General features: G+C 36.5%; 1 protein-coding gene across 3 annotated transcripts in view; it reads left to right on the plus strand.

The window, feature by feature from the left end:
• The window catches only part of SANBR (SANT and BTB domain regulator of CSR), a 73,573-nt gene that overhangs the window by 22,826 nt on the left and 26,871 nt on the right, over window positions 1–23,876 (plus strand). For all 3 annotated transcript variants that reach the window (XR_009534314.1, XM_060117493.1, XM_060117494.1), the window contains exons 8-15: window positions 437–523; window positions 1,853–1,963; window positions 5,139–5,262; window positions 7,705–7,857; window positions 20,416–20,561; window positions 21,441–21,537; window positions 22,511–22,543; window positions 23,772–23,871. Coding sequence is in view for 2 of the 3 variants with exons in the window: in XM_060117493.1 (XP_059973476.1) it covers window positions 437–523; window positions 1,853–1,963; window positions 5,139–5,262; window positions 7,705–7,857; window positions 20,416–20,561; window positions 21,441–21,537; window positions 22,511–22,543; window positions 23,772–23,871 (851 nt within the window). In the remaining variant the exon portion in view is untranslated. The remainder of the gene's footprint in view (window positions 1–436; window positions 524–1,852; window positions 1,964–5,138; window positions 5,263–7,704; window positions 7,858–20,415; window positions 20,562–21,440; window positions 21,538–22,510; window positions 22,544–23,771; window positions 23,872–23,876) is intronic.

A 23,876-nucleotide genomic window follows, 5' to 3' on the forward strand; every position in this document is an offset into this window, starting at 1 on the left:
AAAGACTGTCTCATTAACCCTCATAAAATCTTATGCATTTGAAATTACTAACCCCATTTCATAGATGGAGAAAATAAGGTTCAAAGATGTTAAGTTGCCAAAGATCACATACCAAATTATTGATAGACCCAGGATTGTTAAATTTGCAAAATCCTCGGTCTTGAATATTCCTTAACAAAGGACAAAGAGGGGTAGATATCCATCTGTCTCATTTTTCTTGTGAAAATGGATTCTTGATCAGGCAGTTCTCATTAGTAGGTTTATCTACTTAGAACACTAAATATTTATTATAAATTCCCAAGGAAGGGCTCTTTAAGGATTTATTAGTCTTATTTTCTACATGTGCAGATAGGTCAGTGTTTATTTTCATCACTGTCAAGTAACTTTAATAAAGTAGATATAAAAAATTAATTTGTTGGTCATTTGTTCTTAATAGTAAACTTTTTTGTAAGAAGATTGAGAGACTATTTGATCCTGAGTACTTGAATCCAGATTCTCAGAATAATGCAGCAACATTATACAGGTACAGTGATATGTTTTTCTTTGGTATGCTATATAATGCAGCTAAATTCTTTAATTTTACTACATTTGAAATTTTCTTCTTGGATGTTTTTGTATCTTCTTTTTTGTTGTTGTTTTTTAACTTTTTAAATTTTAATACAATTTTTATTTTATTTTTAAACTATTTATTTATTTATTTTGGCTGCACCCGGTCTTAGTTGTGGCACATGGGATCTTTAGTTGCAGCATGAGGGATCCTTTAGTTGTGGCATGCAGACTTCTTCAGTTGCGGCATGTGAACTCTTAGTTGCGGCATGCATGTGGGATCTAGTTCCCCGACCAGGGATCGAACCTGGGCCCCCTGCATTGGGAGCGTGAAGTCTTACCCACTGGACCACCAGGGAAGTCCCAAATTTTTTATACAATTTTTAAAGTTTACTTTCCATTTACAGTTATTACACAATACTGGCTATATTCCTTGTGTTGTACAATACATCCTTGAGCCTGTCTTATACCCAATAGTTTGTATCTCCCACTCCCCCACCTCTCTTTTGCCCCTCCCTACCCTCTCCCCACTGGTAACCACTAGTCTGTTATCTATATCTGTGAGTCTGCTTCCTTTTTGTTATATTCACTAGTTTGTTGTATTTTTTAGATTCCACATATAAGTGATAACATATAGCATTTGTCTTTCTCTGTCTGACTTATTTCACTTAGCATAATGCCCTCCAAGTCTATGTATGTTGCTGCAAATGACAAAATTTCATTTTTTATGGCTGAGTAATATTCCATTGTGTGTGTGTGTGTGTGTGTGTGTGTGTGTGTGTGTGTATACCACATCTTCTTTATCCATTCATCTGTTGATGGAACTTAGGTTGCTTACATATCTTGGCTATTACAAATAATGCTGCTATGAACATTGGGGGGGTGCATGTAACTTTTTAAATTAGTTTTTTGGGGTTTTTTTTCTTTTTTTGGATATATACCCAGGAGTGGAATGGCTGGGTCATATGGTAGTTCTATTTTTAGTTTTTTTGAGAAACCTCCATACTGCTTCCACAGTGGCAGCACCAATTTACATTCCCACTAACAATGTACAGGGGTTCCCTTTTCTCCACATCCTTGCCAACATTTGTTATTTATGTTCTTTTTGATGATAGCCATTCTGATGGATGTGAGGTGATATCTCATCGTGGTCATGATTTTCATTTCCCTGGTGGTTAGATGTTGAATATCTTTTCATGTGCCTTTTGGCCATCTGTATTTCCTCTTTGGAAAAATGTCAATTCAGTTCCTCTGCCCATTTTTTAATCGGGTTGTTTGGTTTTTTGATTGTATCTTTGTGTTATAGATGCTGTTTGTGTAAGAAACTTTTAACAAAAGAAACAGAAAGAAGAATTCCTTGCATTCCTGGAAAAATCAATGTGGATCAACATGGAAATATTATCTACATTCATATAAGGTATAGTGAAAATAAAATACAGCTTTTTAAATGTGAATTAATAGTGTATTTATTAAAAGCAAAACTACTCTTATAAGGAATAGGATAATATCTTTTCTGCAATGATCCAACTTTGATTTAGAAAGGTGCTACTTTCAAAACAAAGTTGTTGTAAAAGCTTTATTTTATCTTGAAAGATATTCTGATCAGTGCCATTAAAATGATTTCTTTTCACTAACAGATTTTAGTTATCTATTATATAAGTGTTTTTGAGAAGACAACCAAATTTACTTTCTGATAAATTTTGGTGAGTGAGGCAAATTGTCTTTAAAATTGGATTTTTCATAATTTATTCTTTATACTTTGTCAGTATTCCATTAATGTATAGTCCTTTTTAATTCCCCTTTAAGTTCAAAACTAGTTCTCATCCTGAGTTGGGGAGTAGGGAGAGAGTGTTATAAATCAGTATAATGTCTCAGGATAACAAAAACTTTAAAATATATATGTATATTCTCTGACAGTATCCTACTGCTACGAATTTATTCAGAGAGGTAATGTTGATTTGTGAAAGCACTTAATAAGGACATTTATTGCTCTATATAAATAAGAAAAAGTTAAAAAAAACACTCAAATGATTAAGTGAATTAAAATATATCCATAAAATAGTATATCTGTATAAAACACATCTAATCAATTCTTAATATGCAGCCTTTGAGAATGTAAAAGAATATATACTCACACAGAAAAGTGTTAGTGGTAAATTAAATAAGAAAAAAAACAGGTTATAAAACAGAACTAGAAACATGTTCACTAAAATGTTAACTGTGGTGTTACCTTTGAGTGATAGTATTATGGATGATTTTCATTTGCTTTTTGCTTTTTTTCCTATATTAAAAATGTACAGTACTTTTACTAAAGAAAAAACCCTACAAATGTTAGATTTCATATTTTAAACATTAAAACAGAAACCCAGAGAAACACATGACATTTGACCCTAGTGTTAATAATAGCAGAGTCAACATTAAAATATTTCATTTTTCTCTCCATATAATAAAGGGAATATACATTAGTTATTATAAGCACTTGGGATTTTTTTTTATACTGCAGGTTCTTATTAGTCATCAATTTTATACACATCAGTGTACATGTTAATCCCAGTCGCCCAATTCATCACACCACCATCCCCACCCTCCCCGCGGCTTTCTCCCCTTGGTGTCCATACGTTTGTTCTCTACATCTGTGTCTCAACTTCTGCCCTGCAAGCCGGTTCATCTGTACCATTTTTCTAGGTTCCACATACATGCATTAATATACGCTATTTTTTTTTCTCTTTCTGACTTACTTCACTCTGTATGACAGTTTCTAGATCCATCCACGTCTCGACAAATGACCCAATTTCGTTCCTTTTTATGACTGAGTAATATTCCATTGTATATATGTACCACATCTTCTTTATCCATTTGTCTGTCGATGGGCATTTAGGTTGCTTCCATGACCTGGCTATTGTAAATAGTGCTGCAATGAACATTGGGGTGCATGTGTCTTTTTGAATTATGGTTTTCTCTGGGTATATGCCCAGTAGTCGGATTGCTGAATCATATGGTAATTCTATTTTTAGTTTTTTAGGGAACCTCCGTACTGTTCTCCATAGTGGCTGTATCAATTTACATTCCCACCAACAGTGCAAGAGGGTTCCCTTTTCTCCACACCCTCTCCAGCATTTGTTGTTTGTAGATTTTCTGATGATGCCCATTCTAACAGGTGTGAGGTGATACCTCACTGTAGTTTTGACTTGCATTTCTCTAATAATTAGTGATGTTGAGCAGCTTTTCATGTGCTTTTTGGCCATCTGTATGTCTCCTTTGGAGAAATGTCTATTTAGGTCTTCTGCCCATTTTTGGATTGGGTTGTTTGCTTTTTTAATATTGAGCTGCATGAGCTTTTTATATATTTTGTAGATTAATCCTTTGTCCGTTGATTCGTTTGCAAATATTTTCTCCCATTCTGAGGGTTGTCTTTTCGTCTTGTTTATGGTTTCCTTTGCTGTGCAAAAACTTTTAAGTTTCATTAGGTCCCATTTGTTTTTATTTCCATTACTCTAGGAGGTGGATCAAAAAAGATCTTGCTGTGATTTATGTCAAAGAGTGTTCTTCCTATGCTTTCCTCTAAGAGTTTTATAGTGTCTGATCTTACATTTAGGTCTCTAATCCATTTTGAGTTTATTTTTGTGTATGGCGTTAGGGAGTGTTCTAATTTCATTCTTTTACGTGTAGCTGTCCAGTTTTCCCAGCACCACTTATTGAAGAGACTGTCTTTTCTCCATTGTATATCCTTGCCTCCTTTATCAAATTTTATACTTTTTTATCTTGAGACTTGATTTACCTTTTGAAAATTACTTCCATTTTGATGGCAATAACTATTAACATTACTGTGTGAATGAATGGATATTAACTTCAACATCCAGTTTTGTTGTTTTATTCAAAGTATTTTCCTGCAAGTCAGCTGTTGATGACATTTTTCAAAAATGTCTTTAACTTAAAACAGATGTAATTTCTAATAACATGATGGCATTTTTTTATTTATTGAACTAAGGACAAAAATAACAAAAGTTCAAAATGATTGGGGACTTAGACAAAAATAGGAACCTCTTACATATGACCATAGCAAATGGAGTTATAAGCCTTGCCTGTTTTTTATAAGTTTATATCACATAACTTAAAAATGTTTTATTACCAAGACCTGATTTTTCATTACTTTATTACTCAACTACTAGAAAATGCCTTGTGAAAATAATATAAAGAACTAATACATTAATTGAATGTTTAGAATCACCAATAATTAATAACTTATTTTATAATATATACAATTAGAATAAAAGGTTCCATTTAGCAACATAAGCCTAAGTCCCAACTGTTAGCCTGCTCAAACTATATTTAATTTATAACCCTTTGTCTAGCATAGTAAAATAATTTGGCATTCAGTCTGTCACAACTTTTTCTGTTGTCCACAGGAAAAAAAAAGAATAAACAAACTCCCAAATGAAATTTTATCTACCATTCAGTGTTGTCCATTCCACAGCCATCTTTTGGGGAATGTTCTTGAAAATATGTCACAAATTTTAAAATATTTGTTTGAACTAAATTGTTTATATTGCTTGTGTATAAAATAATATAACAACTGAGGCTCTTTTCCCCAGAGATAAGACTTGGGATGTTCATGAGTATTTGAATAGTCTTTCTGAAGAATTAAAATCTTGGAGAGATGTATATTGGCGCTTGTGGGGAACAGTCAACTGGCTAACTTGTTCAAGATGTTATCAGGTGAGTTTTGTCTTTTTTTAATATCCTGCTCTGCAGACATTGAGAGCAGGCTCTTTTGATATATGTTGTTTAATTAGGGTGTGTTTGTACAATATCTGACATCTTTTTAAGAAACTACTGTCAAAACGAAGGTGCTGTTAAACATTGCTTGCATCTGACTTCATTTCTCATACTATGGTTCTTCCTCTTTTTTATTTCCATTGCTGAAGCAATCAATTACTTGATGAATTTTTATAAAACCAACAGGTTTTAAGTGATCAAATCCATTTTTTTCAATGGAAAAAAAATAACAGAATTCTCACTGCCTTTCATTATTTCCAGCCAAACTGTTTCTCTGTTAGCCCATAAATTTCTTTAGAAATTCAGAAACACCCTTGCAGATAGGATACTATTGAGATACACCCTTCTTGTTAAAATAATTGTGTTACCAGAAAGGTTCTGTTCATTTTCTTCTAAATGAAGTCTATCATAAAAGCACAAGAAAGCTTGCTATTTGCAGGTACCTATAATAAATCCTTTTCTAGAATAAATAGATCTTTATTGGTCACAGTCATTCCAAATTAGTCTTATGTATAAATCCAGAGTGTTCTACATAATTTTTTTTTGAATCCCTCAGGTCTCCCAGCCCCCAGTTCTTCTCCTCTCTCACTTGGGTAATTATTTTCAGTAGAAGGAAGGAAGAGCAGTAGACTCCCTATGTCCCCACAATTTTTAAAACCTTGATTTATTGAAGTATAATTTCCATACAGTAAAATTTATCCTTTTGTGAGGTTTGACAAACTCATACAGTCATGTAACTACCACCACAATCAAAGCATAGACCACTTCTGTCAGCCTAAAAAATTCCCTCGTGCCCGTTTTTAGTCAATTCCTTCTTCCACTCCAGGCTCTGACAACCACTGTTCTGTTTACTGTCTCTATAGTTTTGACTTTTCCAGAATGTCATATAAATAGAATCATACAGTTTTAGCTTTTTGAGTCTAGCTTCTTTTACTTAGGAAAATGGATTTGAAATTTATTCACATTGTTGTATCTATCAATTTGTTCCTTTTTAGCCTTAGATAGTAGTCCATCATATGAATATATCCCAGTATGTTTATCCACTTACCAGCGAAGGACGGTAGGTGTTTCTTAGTTTGGGGCCATTATGAAGAAAGCATCTATAAACATTCCCATACAGGCTTTCATGTGAATATGTTTCTCTTGGGTAGTTACCTAGAAGTAGGATCGCTGGATTGATGGTAAATGTAAGCTTAACATTTACCATGCCTAACAGTTTCCCAAAGTCCCTGAACCACTTTGCATTCCTTCCAGCTATGTATGGGAGTTCCAGTTGCCCCACATCTTCACTAGCACTTGATATTGTCAGGTTGGTTTTTTGGTTCCATTTAGCAACATAAGCCTAAGTCCCAACTGTTAGCCTGCTCAAACTATATTAACTTAATAGCTATGTAGTGGTCCTCCCCACAATGGAGTGTCGCTAATAATCAAGGATATCAGGCTTCTAAAACCTGACTTGTTTAGCATGTCAGAACGCAGAAAATTTGAGGGATTTTTTTCTCTTCTTCATAGGAAATTGAGTCTTGATGTATAATATTTAACATTTTACTATGGAGAGTTCATAAACTCATAAAATAGTTTGTATGCAAAACACTGTATGAGTGTGCACCTTATAGCTTTTATCAGATGCAGAAACTTTTAATTAAAAACTATTATTTGAAAATCATAATTGGAACTAACAACTAAGAATTCTGAATTATAGACTATCCTTTCTTGCTTTTGTGTTCAGGATCTTTTTATTTTCTTTAAATTATCTTACCAACTTATAAATGTATCTGAAACATGACTATTAATTTTACAATTAAACTTCAATAAAATTTTCACCAGTGATTCAAGGTTACTCCATAGTTGTCACTAAAACTGATGCTAAGTATTTACCTTAAAAAATACGTCAAAGAATAAGTGAGGCAAATTTTTATTTAATTTTTTCCATTTGAAAACCTCTTATGTGATTGGCCAATTATAAAATTAGATGTACATCAAGATCAATTTAACTCATCTGAACTTAAATAGTTTTTGATTTTGTTTTTTAATAACTTTATTGAGGTATAATTACGTGCCATAAAAATCACTCACTTTAAGTGTACAATTTACTAATTTTTAATAAATTTACAGAGTTGTGCAACCATCACCACCATCCAACTTTAGTACATTTCCATCACCCCAAAAAAGATCCCTCATATCCATTTGCTGCCATTCCCCAACCCCGTCTCACTTTTAACACCAGGCAACCACAAATCTGCCTTGTGTCTCTAGAGATTTGCCTTTTCTGTACATTTTATGTGATGGAACATACAGTATGTGGTCTTGAGTGAAGTATTTTTGAGATATATAATTTCATTGTGGGAATAATACTTGATTTTACATATTTCTTTTATTCAGGCTTTTCTGTGTATAGAGTTTTCACATTGTCAGTATCACTCAGAAACAGTGATTTATCCTACTGCAGGAAGTTCGCTAAGTTCTGTTGGCACTGGAATCTACCCCTGCTGTAACCAAAAGGTTCTTCGGTTTGACCCCACTCAGCTTACAAAGGTAAATTTTGAATGTTGCCTTTTGTAATTACAGCACTCACTAACACTTTGTATTTAAGGCTTTTCCTCTTTTATTGTTTTTAAAATGTAAATATACATTCATGTAGAAAAGACTTAAAGCAATGCTTAGGTAAGTATAGTAAAAAATAGAAATCTCTTCACACCACTCCCTCATTCTACATCTCTTCTTAGAGGTAACCACTGTTCACAGTTCCTTTCAGACCTTGTTTTATACGTTTCAGGCACAAACTATATGTTGTTTTTCATTCTGGAAATAGGATCAGACTATTCATGTTATTCTTTAGTTTGCCCTTTTCACTTAATAATATAATTAGGTGATCATTCTGTGTAATATTAACTGCTGTGCAATACTCCAAGCTGTGCATATTTCACAATTTATTTAACCAGTCTCCTATTGATGAACATTTAGGTTGTTTCCAGATTAATAATATTACAGTGTTGCAGTGAACATCCTTGCACGTATATCTTGGTGCAATATATGAGTATTGCTCTAGGTTAGAGTCCTTGATCACTAACATTCTTGAAAATGTTATGTAATTAAGTTTCGTGAGTGGACGAAAGGAACCTTTAGGTCTTCATCATCATCATCCATACAGTACATATTTATGAAGTGCCAAAGTTGTGTTGCAGACTGTGCAAGGCAGAGAGTAGTGTGTAAAACTGGGTAGTTTCTGCCTCCATGGAGCTTACAGTTCAGGCAATAATGTCAAAAAGGGGGAAAAAGCAGGCAAAGGAATGTTTGAAGAATTTCTGTAATAGGCTGGATTGATCTGGACCTTGAAGTCAAGGAAAGTCCCCCTCCGTAAGGAGTTGGCATAGAGATCTGAAAGGTGGGTAGGAGTATGTGAAGCGAAGAGGAAGGGAAAGAGTACTTTGTTCAGAACAGCAAGGCCAAAAGGAACACAGTGGGTAAATGAGACTGAAAGAAACCGTGCCTGTTGTAAAAAACATGCATGGCTGAAGACGGGGCTGGAGAGGTCAGTAGGTATCAGCCATGCAGGGGCAGGACCTCCTAGGCTGTGCTTTAGTTTCTTCTTTATTTCAGATTTTGAAAATATCAATTGTGTGTGGAGAACGGCTTAGGGAATAGTCACTGGAGTCAGGTACAAGGGGAACTATCAGAGTAGTCTTAGGGAGATGATGGTGACTTGGACTAGGGCAGTGGAGACAAAGAGAAATGGATGAACTCAGTATTTAGGAAGTAAAACTGAATTGACCTGTTGGATTATTTCACAGAGGGGATTGGAGGAGTCAAGGATGACTCAGTTTCTTGCTTCTGCTACTGGATAGATGGTGGTGCTGTTCACTGAGGGGGAAAACAACAGAGGGATCAGGTCTGGAGAGGAGCTCATGAGTTCTGTTTTGGACATTTTGGGTTTGAGGTACTTTATGAGATAACCAGGCACAGAGTGTTAGATACGTGGGTTTTGGTGCTTAGAGAGTGGCTAGGCTATAGATAATAATTTCTAAGTCTTGCAAATAAGTGATAATTGAAGCCAGCAGGTATAGGTGAGCATAAGAGCAGAGGGTCTACAACAGAGCCTAGAGAAACTCCAACATTTATTGGCTGGATAGAGAAGCATGATCCTGCAAAGGAGAATGATCAGGAGGGGACAGAGTAAACCAAGAATGTTGTCATGAAAGTCAAGGGAGCAGTATTTGAAGATGGAGAGAGTGTCCACGAAGCCAATTATTGCTAAGAGGTCAATAAAATAATGAAAGAAATGTGTCTTTGGCTTTGGTGACCTGGAATTCTTAAGTGCAAAGAACCATTTTGGTGGAGTGCTAGATTCAGAAGCCAGATTAGTATGGGTTGGAAACAGTGTGATTAACAACTCTTTTGGGAAATTTGAGAAAGGGAGAAGATGGATCAATAATTAGGTTATGGATATTTATTGTTTCTGTCTTTTTAAAAGAAATTTTATTGGAGTACAGTTGATTTACAGTGTTGTGTTAGTTTCAGATGTATAGCAAAGTGAATCAGTTATGCATATACATGTATCTGCTCTTTTTTAGATTCTTTCCCCATATAGGTCATTACAGAGTTTTGTTTTTTTAATATTTATTTATTTGGCTGTGCTGGGTCTTAGCACGCAGGATCTTTGTTGCCACATAATGGAATCTTTTAGTTGTGGCATGCAGGATCTTTGTTGCAGCATACAAGGTCTAGTTCCCTGACCAGGGATAGAACACGGGCCCCCTGCATTGGGAGCATGGGATCTTAACCATTGGACCACCAGGAAAGTCCCATTACAGAGTATGGAGTAAGGTTCCCTGTGCTATACAGTAGGTCCTTATTAGTTATCTATTTTATATATAGTAATGTGTATATGTCAGTCCCGATATCCATTTTCTCCATCTGTGACTCTATTTCTGTTTTGTAAATAAGTTCATTTATACCATTTTTTTAGTTTCAACTTATAAACGATATCATATGATATTTGTCTTTCTTTGTCTGACTTACTTCACTCAGTGTGACAATCTCTAGGTCTATCCATGTTGCTACAAATGGCATCATCTTCTTCCTTTTTATGGCTGAGTAATATTCCATTGTGTATATGTACCACATCTTCTTTATCCATTCGTCTTTTGATGGACATTTAGGTTGCTTCCATGTCTTGGCTATTGTAACTAGTGCTGCAATGAACATTGGGGTGCATGTAATCTTTTCGAATTATGGTTTTCTCTGGGTATATGCCCACAAGTGGGATTGCTGGGTCATATGGTAGTTCTATATTTAGTTTTTTAAGGAACCTCCATACTGCTCTCCATAATGGTTGTACCAATTTATGTTGCCACCAACAGTGTAGGAGGGTTTCCTTTTCTCCACACCCTCTCCAGCATTTATTGTGTGTAGATTTTTTGAGGATGGGCGTTTTGACCCATGTGAGGTAATGCCTCATTGTAGTTTTGATTTGTGTTTCTCTAATAATTAGTGATGTTGAGCATCTTTTCATGTGCTTTTTGGCCATCTGTATGTCTTTTTTGGAAAAATGTCTATTTAGATCTTCCATTTTTTTCTTTTTTAAAAAAATATTTTTATTTTTTCCATTCTTTTTCAAATTCTTTTCCCATTTAGGTTATTACAGAATACTGAGCAGAGTTCCCTGTGCTATACAGTAGGTTCTTGTTGGTTGTCTATTTTATTTTATTTTATTTTATTTATTTATTTATTTTGCGGTACGCGGGCCTCTCACTGTTGTGGCCTCTCCCGTTGTGGAGCACAGGCTCCGGACTCACAGGCTCAGCAGCCATGGCTCACAGGCCTAGCTGCTCCGCGGCATGTGGGATCTTCCCGGACCGGGGCACGAACCCGCATCCCCTGCATCGGCAGGCGGACTCTCAACCACTGTGCCACCAGGGAAGCCCTGTCTATTTTATTTTTACTTTCTTTCTTTTTTTTTTAATTGAAGTATAGTTGATTTACAATGTTGTACCAATCTGCTGTACAGCAAAGTGACTCAGTTATACACATATATACATTCTTTTTTTATATTCTTTTCCATTATGGTTTGTCACAAGATATTGAATATAGTTCCCTGTGCTATACATTAGGACCTTGTTGTTGGTTATCTATTTTAAATACAGCAGTGTGTACACTTCTGCCCATTTTTTGATTAGGTTTTTTGCTTTTTTTGATATTGAGCTGCATGAGCTGTTTGTGTGTTTGAGAGATTAGTCCCTTGTCTGTCTCATCATTTGCAAATATTTTCTCCCATTCTGTGGGTTGTCTTTTTGTTTTGTTTATAGCTTCCTTTGCTGTGCAAAAGCTTTTAAATTTAATTAGGTCCCATTTGTTTATTTTTGTTTTTATTTTCATTTTTATTTTCATTACTCTAGGAGGTGGATCAAAAAAGATATTGCTGCGATTTATGTTAGGGAGTGTTCTGCTTATGTTTTCCTCTAAGAGTTTTATAGTATCTGGCCTTACATGTAGGTTTTTAATCTATTTTGAGTGTATTTTTGTGTATGGTGTTAGAGAATGTCCTAATTCCATTCTTTCACATGTAGCTGTCCAGTTTTCCCAGCACCACTTATTGAAGAGACTGTAGGAGAGACATTTTTAAAAGTCAGTAAGAAGGATCCAGTTGAGGAGGAGAGATTGATAGTACAGGGTTTATGAGGAGGCAGGATAAGGTGCAATTTTAAGCACATATGGCAGTATTCGTTTAGAGAGGAGGAAGGGCAGCCCCTCTATTATAACAGGAGAGAAGAGTTAGGATGGTTTTAGATAATAGTAAAATTGTGTTTTTGTCATTTGGATGATAAGTTGTTCTGACCTATTGTCTTTTCTGTTCTCTGTAAAGTAGAAGGTAAAGTCATCTGCTAAGAATGAGGGGGAAGGGACTTCCCTGGTGGTCCAGTGGTAAAGAATCCGCCTTACAATGCAGGGGAGGCGGCTTCGATCCCTGGTCAGGGAACTAAGAACCCACATGCTGCAGGGCAGCCAAGCCCACGTGCCACAACTGCTGAGCTCATGCACCTCACCTAGAGCCTGTGTGCCACGAAGTACAGAGCCCACGAGCTCTGGAGCCCACGCACCACAACTAGAGAGAGAAAACCCACACGCCATAACTAGAGAGAAGCCTGCGCACCACAACAAAGATCCCAAGTGCAGCAACTAAGACCCGAGGCAGCCAAAAAATAAAAAAATAAATAAATAAATAAATAAATGAAGAATAAATCTTAAAAAAAAAAAGAATTCTTTATTAAAAAAAAAAAAGAGGGCCTCCCTGGTGGCGCAAGTGGTTGAGAGTCCGCCTGCCGATGCAGGGGATACGGGTTCGTGCCCCGGTCTGGGAGGATCCCATATGCCGCGGAGCGGCTGGGCCCGTGAGCCATGGCCGCTGAGCCTGCGCGTCCGGAGCCTGCGCGTCCGGAGCCTGTGCTCCGCAACGGGGGAGGCCACAACAGTGAGAGGCCCGCATACCGCAAAAAAAAAAAAAAAAAAAAAGAATGAGGGGGAAGAGGGAAGGGTCCAAGGTTTGAAAGAAGTACCAAAGGTTTGAAATAATCTTCTTGGAGACCAGGAGAGTGAATTTTCCAAAGAAGTCTTGTAGGTTATTAGGCAGTTTGAAAGGCCTTTGGAGATTAGTGATCATGAATTTACAGTGAAATCCAACATGCCTTTTTTTTTTTTTTTTTTTTTTTCTTTTTGCGGTATGCGGGCCTCTCACTGTTGTGGCCTCTCCCGTTGCAGAGCACAGGCTCCGGATGCGCAGGCCCAGCGGCCATGGCTCACGGGCCCAGCCGCTCTGCGGCATATGGGATCCTCCCAGACTGGGGCACGAACCCGTATCCCCTGCATCGGCAGGCGGACTCTCAACCACTGCGCCACCAGGGAGGCCCCAACATGCCTTTTTATATCACTCTCTCCAGCAGTCCTTAGCTCCTTGAGTGCAGGCATGGAGAAAGTAGGTATTTGAGCTCATCCCGATGAGTATAATGAAATTTAGGGGCAAGGAATTTGGAGTGTTAGCCATAAATGTTATTAAAATGATGGATCATGAAATTTAAGCTGGATTAGGAAATTTGTTATATTTACGATCAATTAGTTTTGATTAGTCAGAAATTTTATTGGTGAAGTAATAAATAGGTTACCCTTATAATGTTCATGTTCATGTTTAAAGTTTTAGTTAATGCTTTTCATACAAAGCTATTTAAATGGGGCATGAGACTTTAAGCAAAATGGGGTTCGCTTTGATAGGCCCAAGATAATTGTATTAATTCATGATTATTGTTATGTTTTTGCAGTAACATGATTTAGTCATTGCATTTCTTTATGGTCAAACTTCTATCTTAACTGTCACATTTATATCACTTTGAACAATATTTCTAAGAGTTGTATCTCTTTGGCTTTTTGTTATGTATTTACTGGTTGTATTGACTGCTGATATTCCATTCATTGTGAGAGGATTCAGGAATAAATAGCAGCTAAATTGTATTTTAAGTCTGGTGTGCAACATCATGGATATTGATTAAAGTGATTTCTTATACTAAGTGAAATATAAATAGCTCATTTGGTGAGTTATATTTCCAGTAATGGCAGACTAAGTAATTCAGACTAATCCTCCCATCAAAAGGTAACTAAAAAAAGAAGTATGAAATATAAATGTAAAGATTATATTAAAAGCATCAAAGAGCTAATGGGGAATTAGTGTTAAGATATAAGAGATGATGGGAACCCAAAGAAGTGAGCCAGCACTTAGGGCCATTTTTGTCCTGGAGGTGATGACCAAACTGAAAGAGACAGCTGAGAGTCTGGGCTGAGCTTTTGGTGCCTATCAGGATTTGGGGGAATAGTTAGGATCCAGTAGTTAGGATGCCAAGAATGGGGACATTAATGAATAACATCCCCAACCCTACACTTTGTGTTGGTATGCCAAAGAAAATAAGAGGAAATGAGAAGCAAACCTTCCCTTGATTGAATAGCAACCTGGTTTTGATTTATTTGGGTAGCCTAAGAAATTCAGGCCCTGAACTTGGGTTAAGGTAATCCTGGATTGCCATGGTCCCCAGGCATCTGGCAAAAGCAGTAAACATCCTCTTTGAAGAAAGAGAACATTATTCTATACCTCAAATTGTTTCTACAAAAAATTTTTTAAACAAAATATTCAGCATACAAAGATAACCTGACATAGATGAAAATAAGTTACCAAGAATGGGAACAGCAGAACTTAGACAACAAAAATAAATGACAGAGAACTCACATATTGGAATTACTGACACATAATAAGATTACTAGTTTAAGTTGATAGAAGCCAAGTTCAGAAATTTTTGACAGGGAATTATAAACTATAAAAAGTGACAAAGAGGGACTTCCCTGGTGGTCCAATAGCTAAGACTCCATGCTCCCAATGCAGGGGGCCTGGGTTCGATCCCTGGTCAGGGAACTAGATCCCACATGCCTCAACTAAGAGTTCACATGGACGCAACTAAAGATCCCGCATGCAGCAACTGAAAAGATTCCACATGCCACAACTAAGACTCAGCACAGCCAAATAAATAAATAATTTTTTAAAGTGACAGAGAGTTTAAATAAAAACAAATAGAAATGCTACTATTGAAAAACGTAATAACAAATTTAAGATCAGTGGCAAATTTAACAGCAACTTAGTTATAGCTGAAAAATTAGTAAAATGAAAGATAAAAGTCAGAAGAAACTATCCAGAATGAAGCACAGACAGACAAAATTATGAGAAATATAAAAGAAAGTAAGAGACCTAAAGAGTACATGTCTAATATTTTTTAACTGTAAAGTAAACATAACATAAATTTGTCATCTTTTTTTTTTTTTTTTTGGTTGCATTGAGCCTCCGTTGCTGTGCACAGGCTTTCTCTAGTTGCAGCGAGCAGGGGCTACTCTTTGTTGTGGTACATGGATTTCTCAATGCGGTGGCTTCTCTTGTTGCAGAGCACGGGCTCTAGGCGCGCAGGCTTCAGTAGTTGTGGCACATGGGCTCAGTAGTTGTGGCTCGCGGGCTCTAGAGCACAGGCTCAGTAGTTGTGGCGCACATGCTTAGTTGCTCCGCGGCATGTGGGATCTTCCCGGAGCAGGGCTCAAACCCATGTCCCCTGCACTTGCAGGTGGATTCTTAACCACTGCGCCACCAGGGAAGTCCCCATCATCATTTTTTAAGCATACAATTCAGTAATGTTAAATATATTCCTGTTGTTGTGCAGCCCATCTCCAGAACTCTTTCCTCTTGCAAAGCTGAAACTCTCTACCTAATGAACAATTCCCATTGCCTCCTGGCAACCACCACTCTACTTTGTCTCTATGAATTTGACTACCTCTATTGTGGAATCATACAGCATTTGTGTTTTTGTGTGAGAAGGTCTAAGTTTTTAATGGGGTTTCCCCTTAGAAGAGAAAAAGAATGGATCAGAGGCAAAATTTGAAGAGATAATGGCTAAGATATTTCAGAATTATTGAGAGATACTAATTTATAGATTCAAGAATTTCATTGACTCCCAATAAGATAAGAAATCCTGTAATATACAACATGATAAATATAACTGTTATATATAAATGTTAAGAGAGTGAATCCTAAGAGTTCTTGTCCCAAGAGAAAAAAATCTTCTATTTCTTTAATTCTGTACCTATATGAGATGATGGATGTTCACTGAGCTTGTTGTGATAATAACTTAATAATGTATGTAAATCAAATCATTATGCTGTATTCCTTAAACTTCTGCAGTGATGTAGGTCAATTATATCTCAATAAACTGGAAGAAAAAAACTTTTTTTAGTTTAAAAAAAGAATGTCTTTCAGGAAAACAAAAAATCATACCCATACCTATCATAGTGAAACTGCAGAAAACAGAAAGAGCATTTTTAAAGCAACCAGAGGGAAAAAGTATAGAATCTCTTCAAAACATCAATAATTAGAGTTCACATCTCAGCAATAGCAATGGAAGCCAAGGTATAGTCCACTAGGTCTTTTTTGTTTGTTTTGTTTTGTTTTTATAAATTTATTTATTTATTTATTTATTTTTGGCTGTGTTGGGTCTTCGTTGCTGCACACGGGCGGGCTTCCTCTAGTTGTGGCGGGCAGGGGTTACTCTGTTGTGGTGTGCGGTCTTCTCATTGCGGTGGCTTCTCCTGTTGCAGAGCATAGGCTCTAGGCGCCTGGGCTCAGTAGTTGTGGCTCACGGACTCTAGAGCGCAGCAGGTTCAGTAGTTGTGGCGCATGAGCTTAGTTGCTTCATGCCATGTGGGATCTTCCCGTACCAGGACTCAAACCCGTGTCCCCTGCATTGGCAGGCGGATTCTTAACCACTGCTCCACCAGGGAGGTCCCTCCACTAGGTCTGCAGTGTGACAAAAGAAATAGTTAATAATCTAGAAAATCTGTGCCTTCCTTAAATATCCTTTGAGAATGAAAGCAAAATAAAGATTTTTTAGGCAAAGAAAAATTGAAAGAATTTGCAACTAGCAAACTGCTTTAAAAAGGAAATACTGGGGGCCTCCCTGGTGGCGCAGTGGTTAAGAGTCCACCTGCCGATGCAGGGGATACGGGTTCGTGCCCCGGTCTGGGAGGATCCCATATGCCGCGGAGCGGCTGGGCCCGTGAGCCATGGCCGCTGGGCCTGCGCATCCGGAGCCTGTGCTCCGCAACGGGAGAGGCCACAACAGTGAGAGGCCCACATACCGCAAAAAGAAAAAAAAAAAAAAAATTAAAAAGGAAATACTGGGACTTCCCTGGAGGTCCAGTGGTTAAGACTACACGCTCCCAATGCAGGGGGCCCGGGTTTGATCCTTGGTCAGAGAACTAGATCCCACATACCGCAACTAAGAGCCCACGTGCCACAACTAAAGATATCCCACATGCTGCAACAAAGATCTCACATGATGCAGCTAAGACCTGGTGCAGGCAAATAAATAAAAATAAATAAATAATTTTTTTAAAGGAAATACTAATGGATATTCTCAAGATACAGGAAGGAATGAAGACCAAAGAAAAATTAATATATTGCTAAATCTAAATGAACATTGGCTGTATGAAACAATAATAGTAAAACAATAGTGGTAATGCTTTATGTGTGTGTTTATAATAAATGTATAATTACATTAATCATATAGACAATTTTAAAATAATTGATATATACTATACATTTTAGTGTATAATATTAAAACCCATAATAATAGCCTATAAGTTGGAAGAGTGATGAAATGGAGTTTAAAAGGTCTTGCATTAGGGAGTGTATTAACAAATTAGACTTTGATAAGTCGAGGATACATGTTATAAGTTCTAGGGTAACCACTAAAAGCATAGAAGAGTGTATAACTTCTGACTTAATGTGTGTGAAGGGAATGAGTGGAATGATAAAAAAGCAGAAACAAAAATTTAAAATGCTTACTAATAGAAATAAAAGGGAAATGATGTAATCCAATAAAGGATACATAATATAAGACTTACAGCAAATATCCCACTTGATAGTGAAATGTAGAAAAAATTTCCTTTGAAATTAGGAGCATGATAAGGATGCTCATTGTCAACATACTTCTATTCAAATTGATCTGGAGGTCCTGAACAGTATATTAACACAAGAAAAAGAAATTAAAAGGTTATAGAGATTGAATGGAGCTCTCATAATTTGCAGATGATAATCGTGAATGTAGAAAACTCTGAAGAATCTACAGACAAATCATTAGAATTAGTAAGAATTTAAGATTGATCTATTAAAAATCATTTACAAAAATCAATTGTATTTCTATAAACCAATGAGATTAGAAAATGAAATTTATAAAAAGAAACCACTTACAGTAGCCTCAAAAATAAATACCTAGGACTAAATCTAATAAAATAAAGCTCAAGAACTCTATGTAGAAAACATAAAACATTATTCAGAGAAAATAAAACTAAAAAATGGATTTTTATACCATGTTCATGGATTCAGAGACTCAATATTGTAAAGATATAAATGTTCACCAAACTGACCTATATAGATCAATGCGATCTCAATAAAAATCCTAACAGGTTTTTATCAGGAACTTTTCTAAGCTGATCCTGAAATATTTATGGAAATACAAAGGGCCAAGAATAGCTAAGATACTCTCAGAGAACACAAAGGTAGAAGTACTTTCTCTGCTCAGTGTCAAAATTTATTATGTCTTAGGTAATTAAGACAGAGTGATACCGATAAAGATTAAACAGATGGACCAGTAGCAGAGAATGAAGTACATTTAACCCTTGAACGACACTGGTTTGAACTGTGTGTGTCCACTTATACATGAATTAAAAAAAATAAAGACGTACAGTACTACATAATTTGTGGTTAGTTGAATCTGTGGATTTTGGTATATACGGGGACTCCTAGAACGGATCCCCCACAGATACCAAGGAATGTCTGTACTCAAAGCTACTTAGATACTTTGAGTACTTTGTACTCAAAGCTACTTAGCTACTGTGACAGAGGTGACGTTACAGAGCAGTGGACAAAGGATAGACTTTCCAATAAGAGGTACTGGGACATTGGGATATCAAAAACTATTCCCCCCAAAAAGCCTATATGTGAAACAAAAGCTAATAAAGCTGGTAATTCCCTGGCAGTCCAGTGGTTAGGACTTCGTGCTCTTACTACCGAGGGAGCGTGTTCGATCCCTAGTCAGGGAGCTAAGATCCCGCAAGCTGTGCAGGGTGGCCAGAAAAGAACAAAAAACTAATAAAGCTATTAAAAGATAATACTGTAAAGGGAGAGATTTTAAATTCAAGTACATTAACTACATTAAATAAACTGAAACTGAGGAGACAGACTCACAGGTGGGACCAGATATTAGCAACACATATCCATAAAAGGTTCATATTAAGATTTTTTTTGACTTGTACAAATTAATAAGAAAACGACAATAGGAACTTCACACCAGAAAGTTCCTTGTTGTTCAGTAAACATGAAAAGGAGCTCAACCTCATTTTTAATTGGGGAAATGCAAATTAAAACCACAGATACCACTACATGCTCGCCAGAATGACTACAATTAAAATGTCTCACCAAGTGTTATCAAGAACATAGAGTAATGAGAACTCTCATACACTGCTGATAGTAATTTAATTTGGTATACATGAGCACTTGTGCATCAGGAAACATGTTAAAGAATGTTCATAACACTACTACTTGGACTAGTTCCAAACTGGAAATAACCCATCCACCAGCTGTAGAATAGATAAGCAAATTGTGATTATTCATACAATAGCATACTGTCCATTAAAGCAAATGTTAGTTACATGTAGTAACATGGTTGAATCACAAAAGCATAGTATTAAAACAAATGAGATGGGACTTCCCTGGTGGCACAGTGGTTAAGAATCCGCCTGCCAATTCAGGGGACATGGGTTCAAGCCCTGGTCTGGGAAGATCCCACATGCCGCAGAGCAACTAAGCCCGTGGGCCACAACTAGTGAGCCTGAGCACTAGAGCCCCCGAACCACAACTACTGAGCCCATGTGCCACAACTATTGAAGCCCGTGCACATAGAGCCTGTGCTCCGCAACAAGAGAAGCCACTGCAATGAGAAGCCTGTGCACCACAACGAAGAGTAGCCCCCTCTCGCCACAACTAGAGAAAGCCCGTGTGCAGCAGCAAAGACCCAATGCAGCCAATAAATAAATAAGTAAATAAATTTATTTCAAAAAAAACAATACAAATGAAACAAACTAAACTGTAGTGTTTAAGAATACATCCTTAAGTGGTAAAAGGTAAAAGCAAGAAAGTGAGAACCATAAAAGTCGAGGTAGAGGTTATCCTTTGGGGAGGATGGAGGCAATTATGGTTGGGAATGGGCCCAAGACGAATCCTGGAGTATTGGCAATATTCTGTTTTTTAGTGTGGATAGTGTTACATGGATATTTGTTAAGGTATACATTTATGTTTCATGATCTTTCTGTATGAGTATTATTTTTTGAGATACTGAGAAAGGTGTAAAAGTGTTAGTAGGATGGTATGACGGGGCAAAGAAGAGCAGAAACATACAGTTGTCTTTAAAGGAATGTTTCTATAATGAACCAACCTCTCAAATTTAGTCTTTTACGTGACAGGGTTGTAAAGTGAAGGACCACATGGTTGCTCTTCGTGATCAAGGTGAAGGTGAAGATTTGCTGTCCTGCCCAACTGCCAGAATACTGGATGATCTGCAGAAACACAAAGATGTCATTCTTGTGCCTTTTGCTAAAGATACAGTCAGGTGAGGTGGGGGAAACCGTGTACTGCGGCTTTATTCAATGGTTCGCATCCTGGAATCCTCTACCCCCCAGTACCTCCCCAAATCAGTAATGGCAGTTGTTTTCATTATTTCAGAAAGCCTAGCTGAAATTATATGTTAGCTTAAAATAAGAGCAAGCAGGTGTTTATTTGGTAGGAAAAAAAATCTCTAAATATTGGAAGTCCAAGGGGAAGAAAAACTAATAATAGGACTTCCTGGTGATCCAAAGGGTGGGGCCCACACTCCAATTTTAGAAGATTTAAAAAATGTTTTCCAAGTTACTTAAGCCCATCTTAGCTAATTGATGGAACTAGAAAAAGAAATTGATGGTTAAGGTTATCTTTGCATAAGTTTGAACTCCTTGGATTCAGTAATTTATGAAGTCACTTCCATCATTTTACAGTTGCAACAGGCTGTCAGGTTGGGGGTAGGAGGACTCTCTAATAAAAGCTGTCCTCAAAGCAGTATCCACCATAGCAGCCTGTTTCACCACCTGACAGGTACAATGCTTGGAGTATAGTGGTGCTCCCCCCATATGGAGTGACTTATGCTGGGGGAGTCACTAGATGCATTAAGAAATGTAAATGTTGAAGTGGCATACCTTTATACTCAAGAACTGTATTTCTAAAGAGCAATTTGTAAAACATTTGCAATAAGAAAGGATATTGTTTGCATTTAAATTCTTAAGAAATTGGGGAATTCCCTGGCGGTCCAGTGGTTAGGACTCAGCAACTTTCACTGGCAGGGCCCAGGTTTGATCCCTGGTTGGGCAACTAAGATCCTACAAGCTGCGCAGCAAGGCCAAAAAAAAAAAAAATCTTAAATTGAACACTTCTCCATAAAATGTCTTTTCCTTTCAAGTGATTCTGGTGGTCCCTGTGATGAAAAGGGTCTAGACTGTGATGTTTTACTGGAGCCAAATACACCATGGGGCCCCAAGAGTGGGGAGCTCAATGCTGTAAGTAGCTTGCTTCATTTATTCTTTATTTATAAAAACAATTGATAATATGTAATCTTTGACAGAAATTTGATCGGTTTAAATTAATATTGAAATTTTCCATTAATATGCATTAACTCTCATAACAAGGTATTATGCTGAGTTAACAGGACTATAAGGATGATGCACTCCTTGTACTCAAAGAATTAATAATTAATCAACTTAAATTTGGGGGAAAAATATAGTCTTCAGGGTTTATTATGGACAAATAATGACTTGAGAAATGAAGATAGTATGAATGAGATATTTTATCACCTCCAAGTCCTGTAAACATTTTTTGGTATGAAATTCTTTTTGTTAATTGTATTCAGTAATGCATTTAGTTTTTCCAGGGTTTCAAAACTGAGATATTTTCAAGGTGACTGGAAAGCTTTGATTCCTTTGATTCCTGTTACTAACAGCCAGGGAGTCTCTGTTTGCCTGTGAACTTCCTGTCTGTGTTAGTTGAAGTAGCATTTACTTGAGAAAATGAAATATTCCATGTAAACTGCATTATAAACTTTAGATAGCTGTGTTTAATTACTAACATTTATTTGTAAATTATATACAAAATAGCAAATTAGATTTCTTGAATATCCATGTATAATCTGGTTCCTTAATTTATAATAGAATATAAACATTAAAAAGTGATTGAAATAATTCACAATATAAAATTATATTATCTCTATATGTGATTTACTTGTCCTTTGGAAATGACCCTAGGAAATGTTGATTTTTTTTTCTTTTTTATAGACATACACATTTTTTCTGAGCAGGGAATACAAAAGAGTGTACTATATCATTTTTAGATGAATTTAAAATTATGTTTCAACCTAGAAGGGAATGAACTTTTTAAACTTTTCCAACTCTTCTACAATATCCATATAAAAATAAGGAGCTGCAATCTGGGTAGATGCAGATATATTAATCTCTTATTCCTTTGTCTTTTTTATAGTTCTTATCACTGAAAAACTGGACACTGCAGCTGGTAAGTGAGCAACTATATTTCACTTTCATGAATCTCTTTCTTCCTAAATCAAATTTCAGTTTAATAGAATCTCATGAGTATCTAATTTTATAGATTTTAGTTAAATGTATATCATCCTTTTCAGCTTCTATAATTTCACACTTATTAAAAAGTCATTGTTTAAAACACACATACTCCATTATCTTGCTGCATAATCCATAAGTTTTCTTAAATGACTTTTTTAAAGTCACTTTTAAGTCACATTTAGAACATTGAACAAAACAACATATCAATTATTTGGTTGTTTGATTGATTGATTGATTTTTTTGTTGTTTTTTTGCCTATTTGCCATTACTATGCCATCTGCCACCAGTATTCACAAGAATGGAATAGAAATTTGTATCAGTGATAACAGACAGTCGAGTAGATAGATGGAGGAAACTGATGGCGATACGTTCAGATAATCCAGCGCCACATTCACCCAGAGAATGTGCACATTTACTTGTTTATGAGACTACATTCATATTGGCAATTATTGTATTTTAGTTTAATCTTTTTTTTAGGTTTATTTATTTATTTTTGGCTGCATCAGGTCTCAGTTGCAGCACGCGGGATCTTCGTTGAGTCATGAGGGGATTTTTCATTGTGCTGCGCACGCTTCTCTAGTTGTGGCATGCGGGTTTTTTTTTTCTCTTTTCTAGTTGTGGCACGCAGGCTCCAGGGCGCGTGGACTCCAGAGAGTGTGGCCTCTGGTTTGCAGCACACAGGCTCTCTAGTTGAGGCACACGAGTTCAATAGTTGTGTCACGCGGGCTTAGTTGCCCCACAGCATGTGGGATCTTAGTTTCCTGACCAGGGATCAAACCTGCATCCCCTGCATTGGAAGGCGTGTTCTCTACCACTGGACCACCTTGGAAGTCCCTAATTTAATCTTAATATCAAGGAAAATACTTTCAATTGAGTGGTAGAAGTGCAGTTCAACAAATACTGAGTACTTATAATGTGCCCATCACTCTGCTAGAATCTGTGAAGGAAATAAAATTTTGAAATATTTAATGTAATGCTATCCTGTCCTAAATGTAGAAATTCTTACACCCATTTCCTGAAAGTTGTGCTAGACAGTGGTCATTTTATCAGTTCTTGTTTGGCTCATTCATCCAAAATAAATTTAGATGAGTGTGTTTGAAAGAATTCATTGGTGATGTGATAATACACAGTTTTAATACGATGTATTTGTTTTTTCAATTCAGAAACAACAGTCATTATTTTCAGAAGAAGAAGAATATACCACTGGGTCCGAGGTCACTGAAGATGAAGTTGGAGATGAAGAAGAAGTATCCAAGAAACAAAGTATG

Source organism: Mesoplodon densirostris, chromosome 14 (assembly GCF_025265405.1).
Source record: "Mesoplodon densirostris isolate mMesDen1 chromosome 14, mMesDen1 primary haplotype, whole genome shotgun sequence".
NCBI lineage: Eukaryota > Metazoa > Chordata > Mammalia > Artiodactyla > Ziphiidae > Mesoplodon > Mesoplodon densirostris.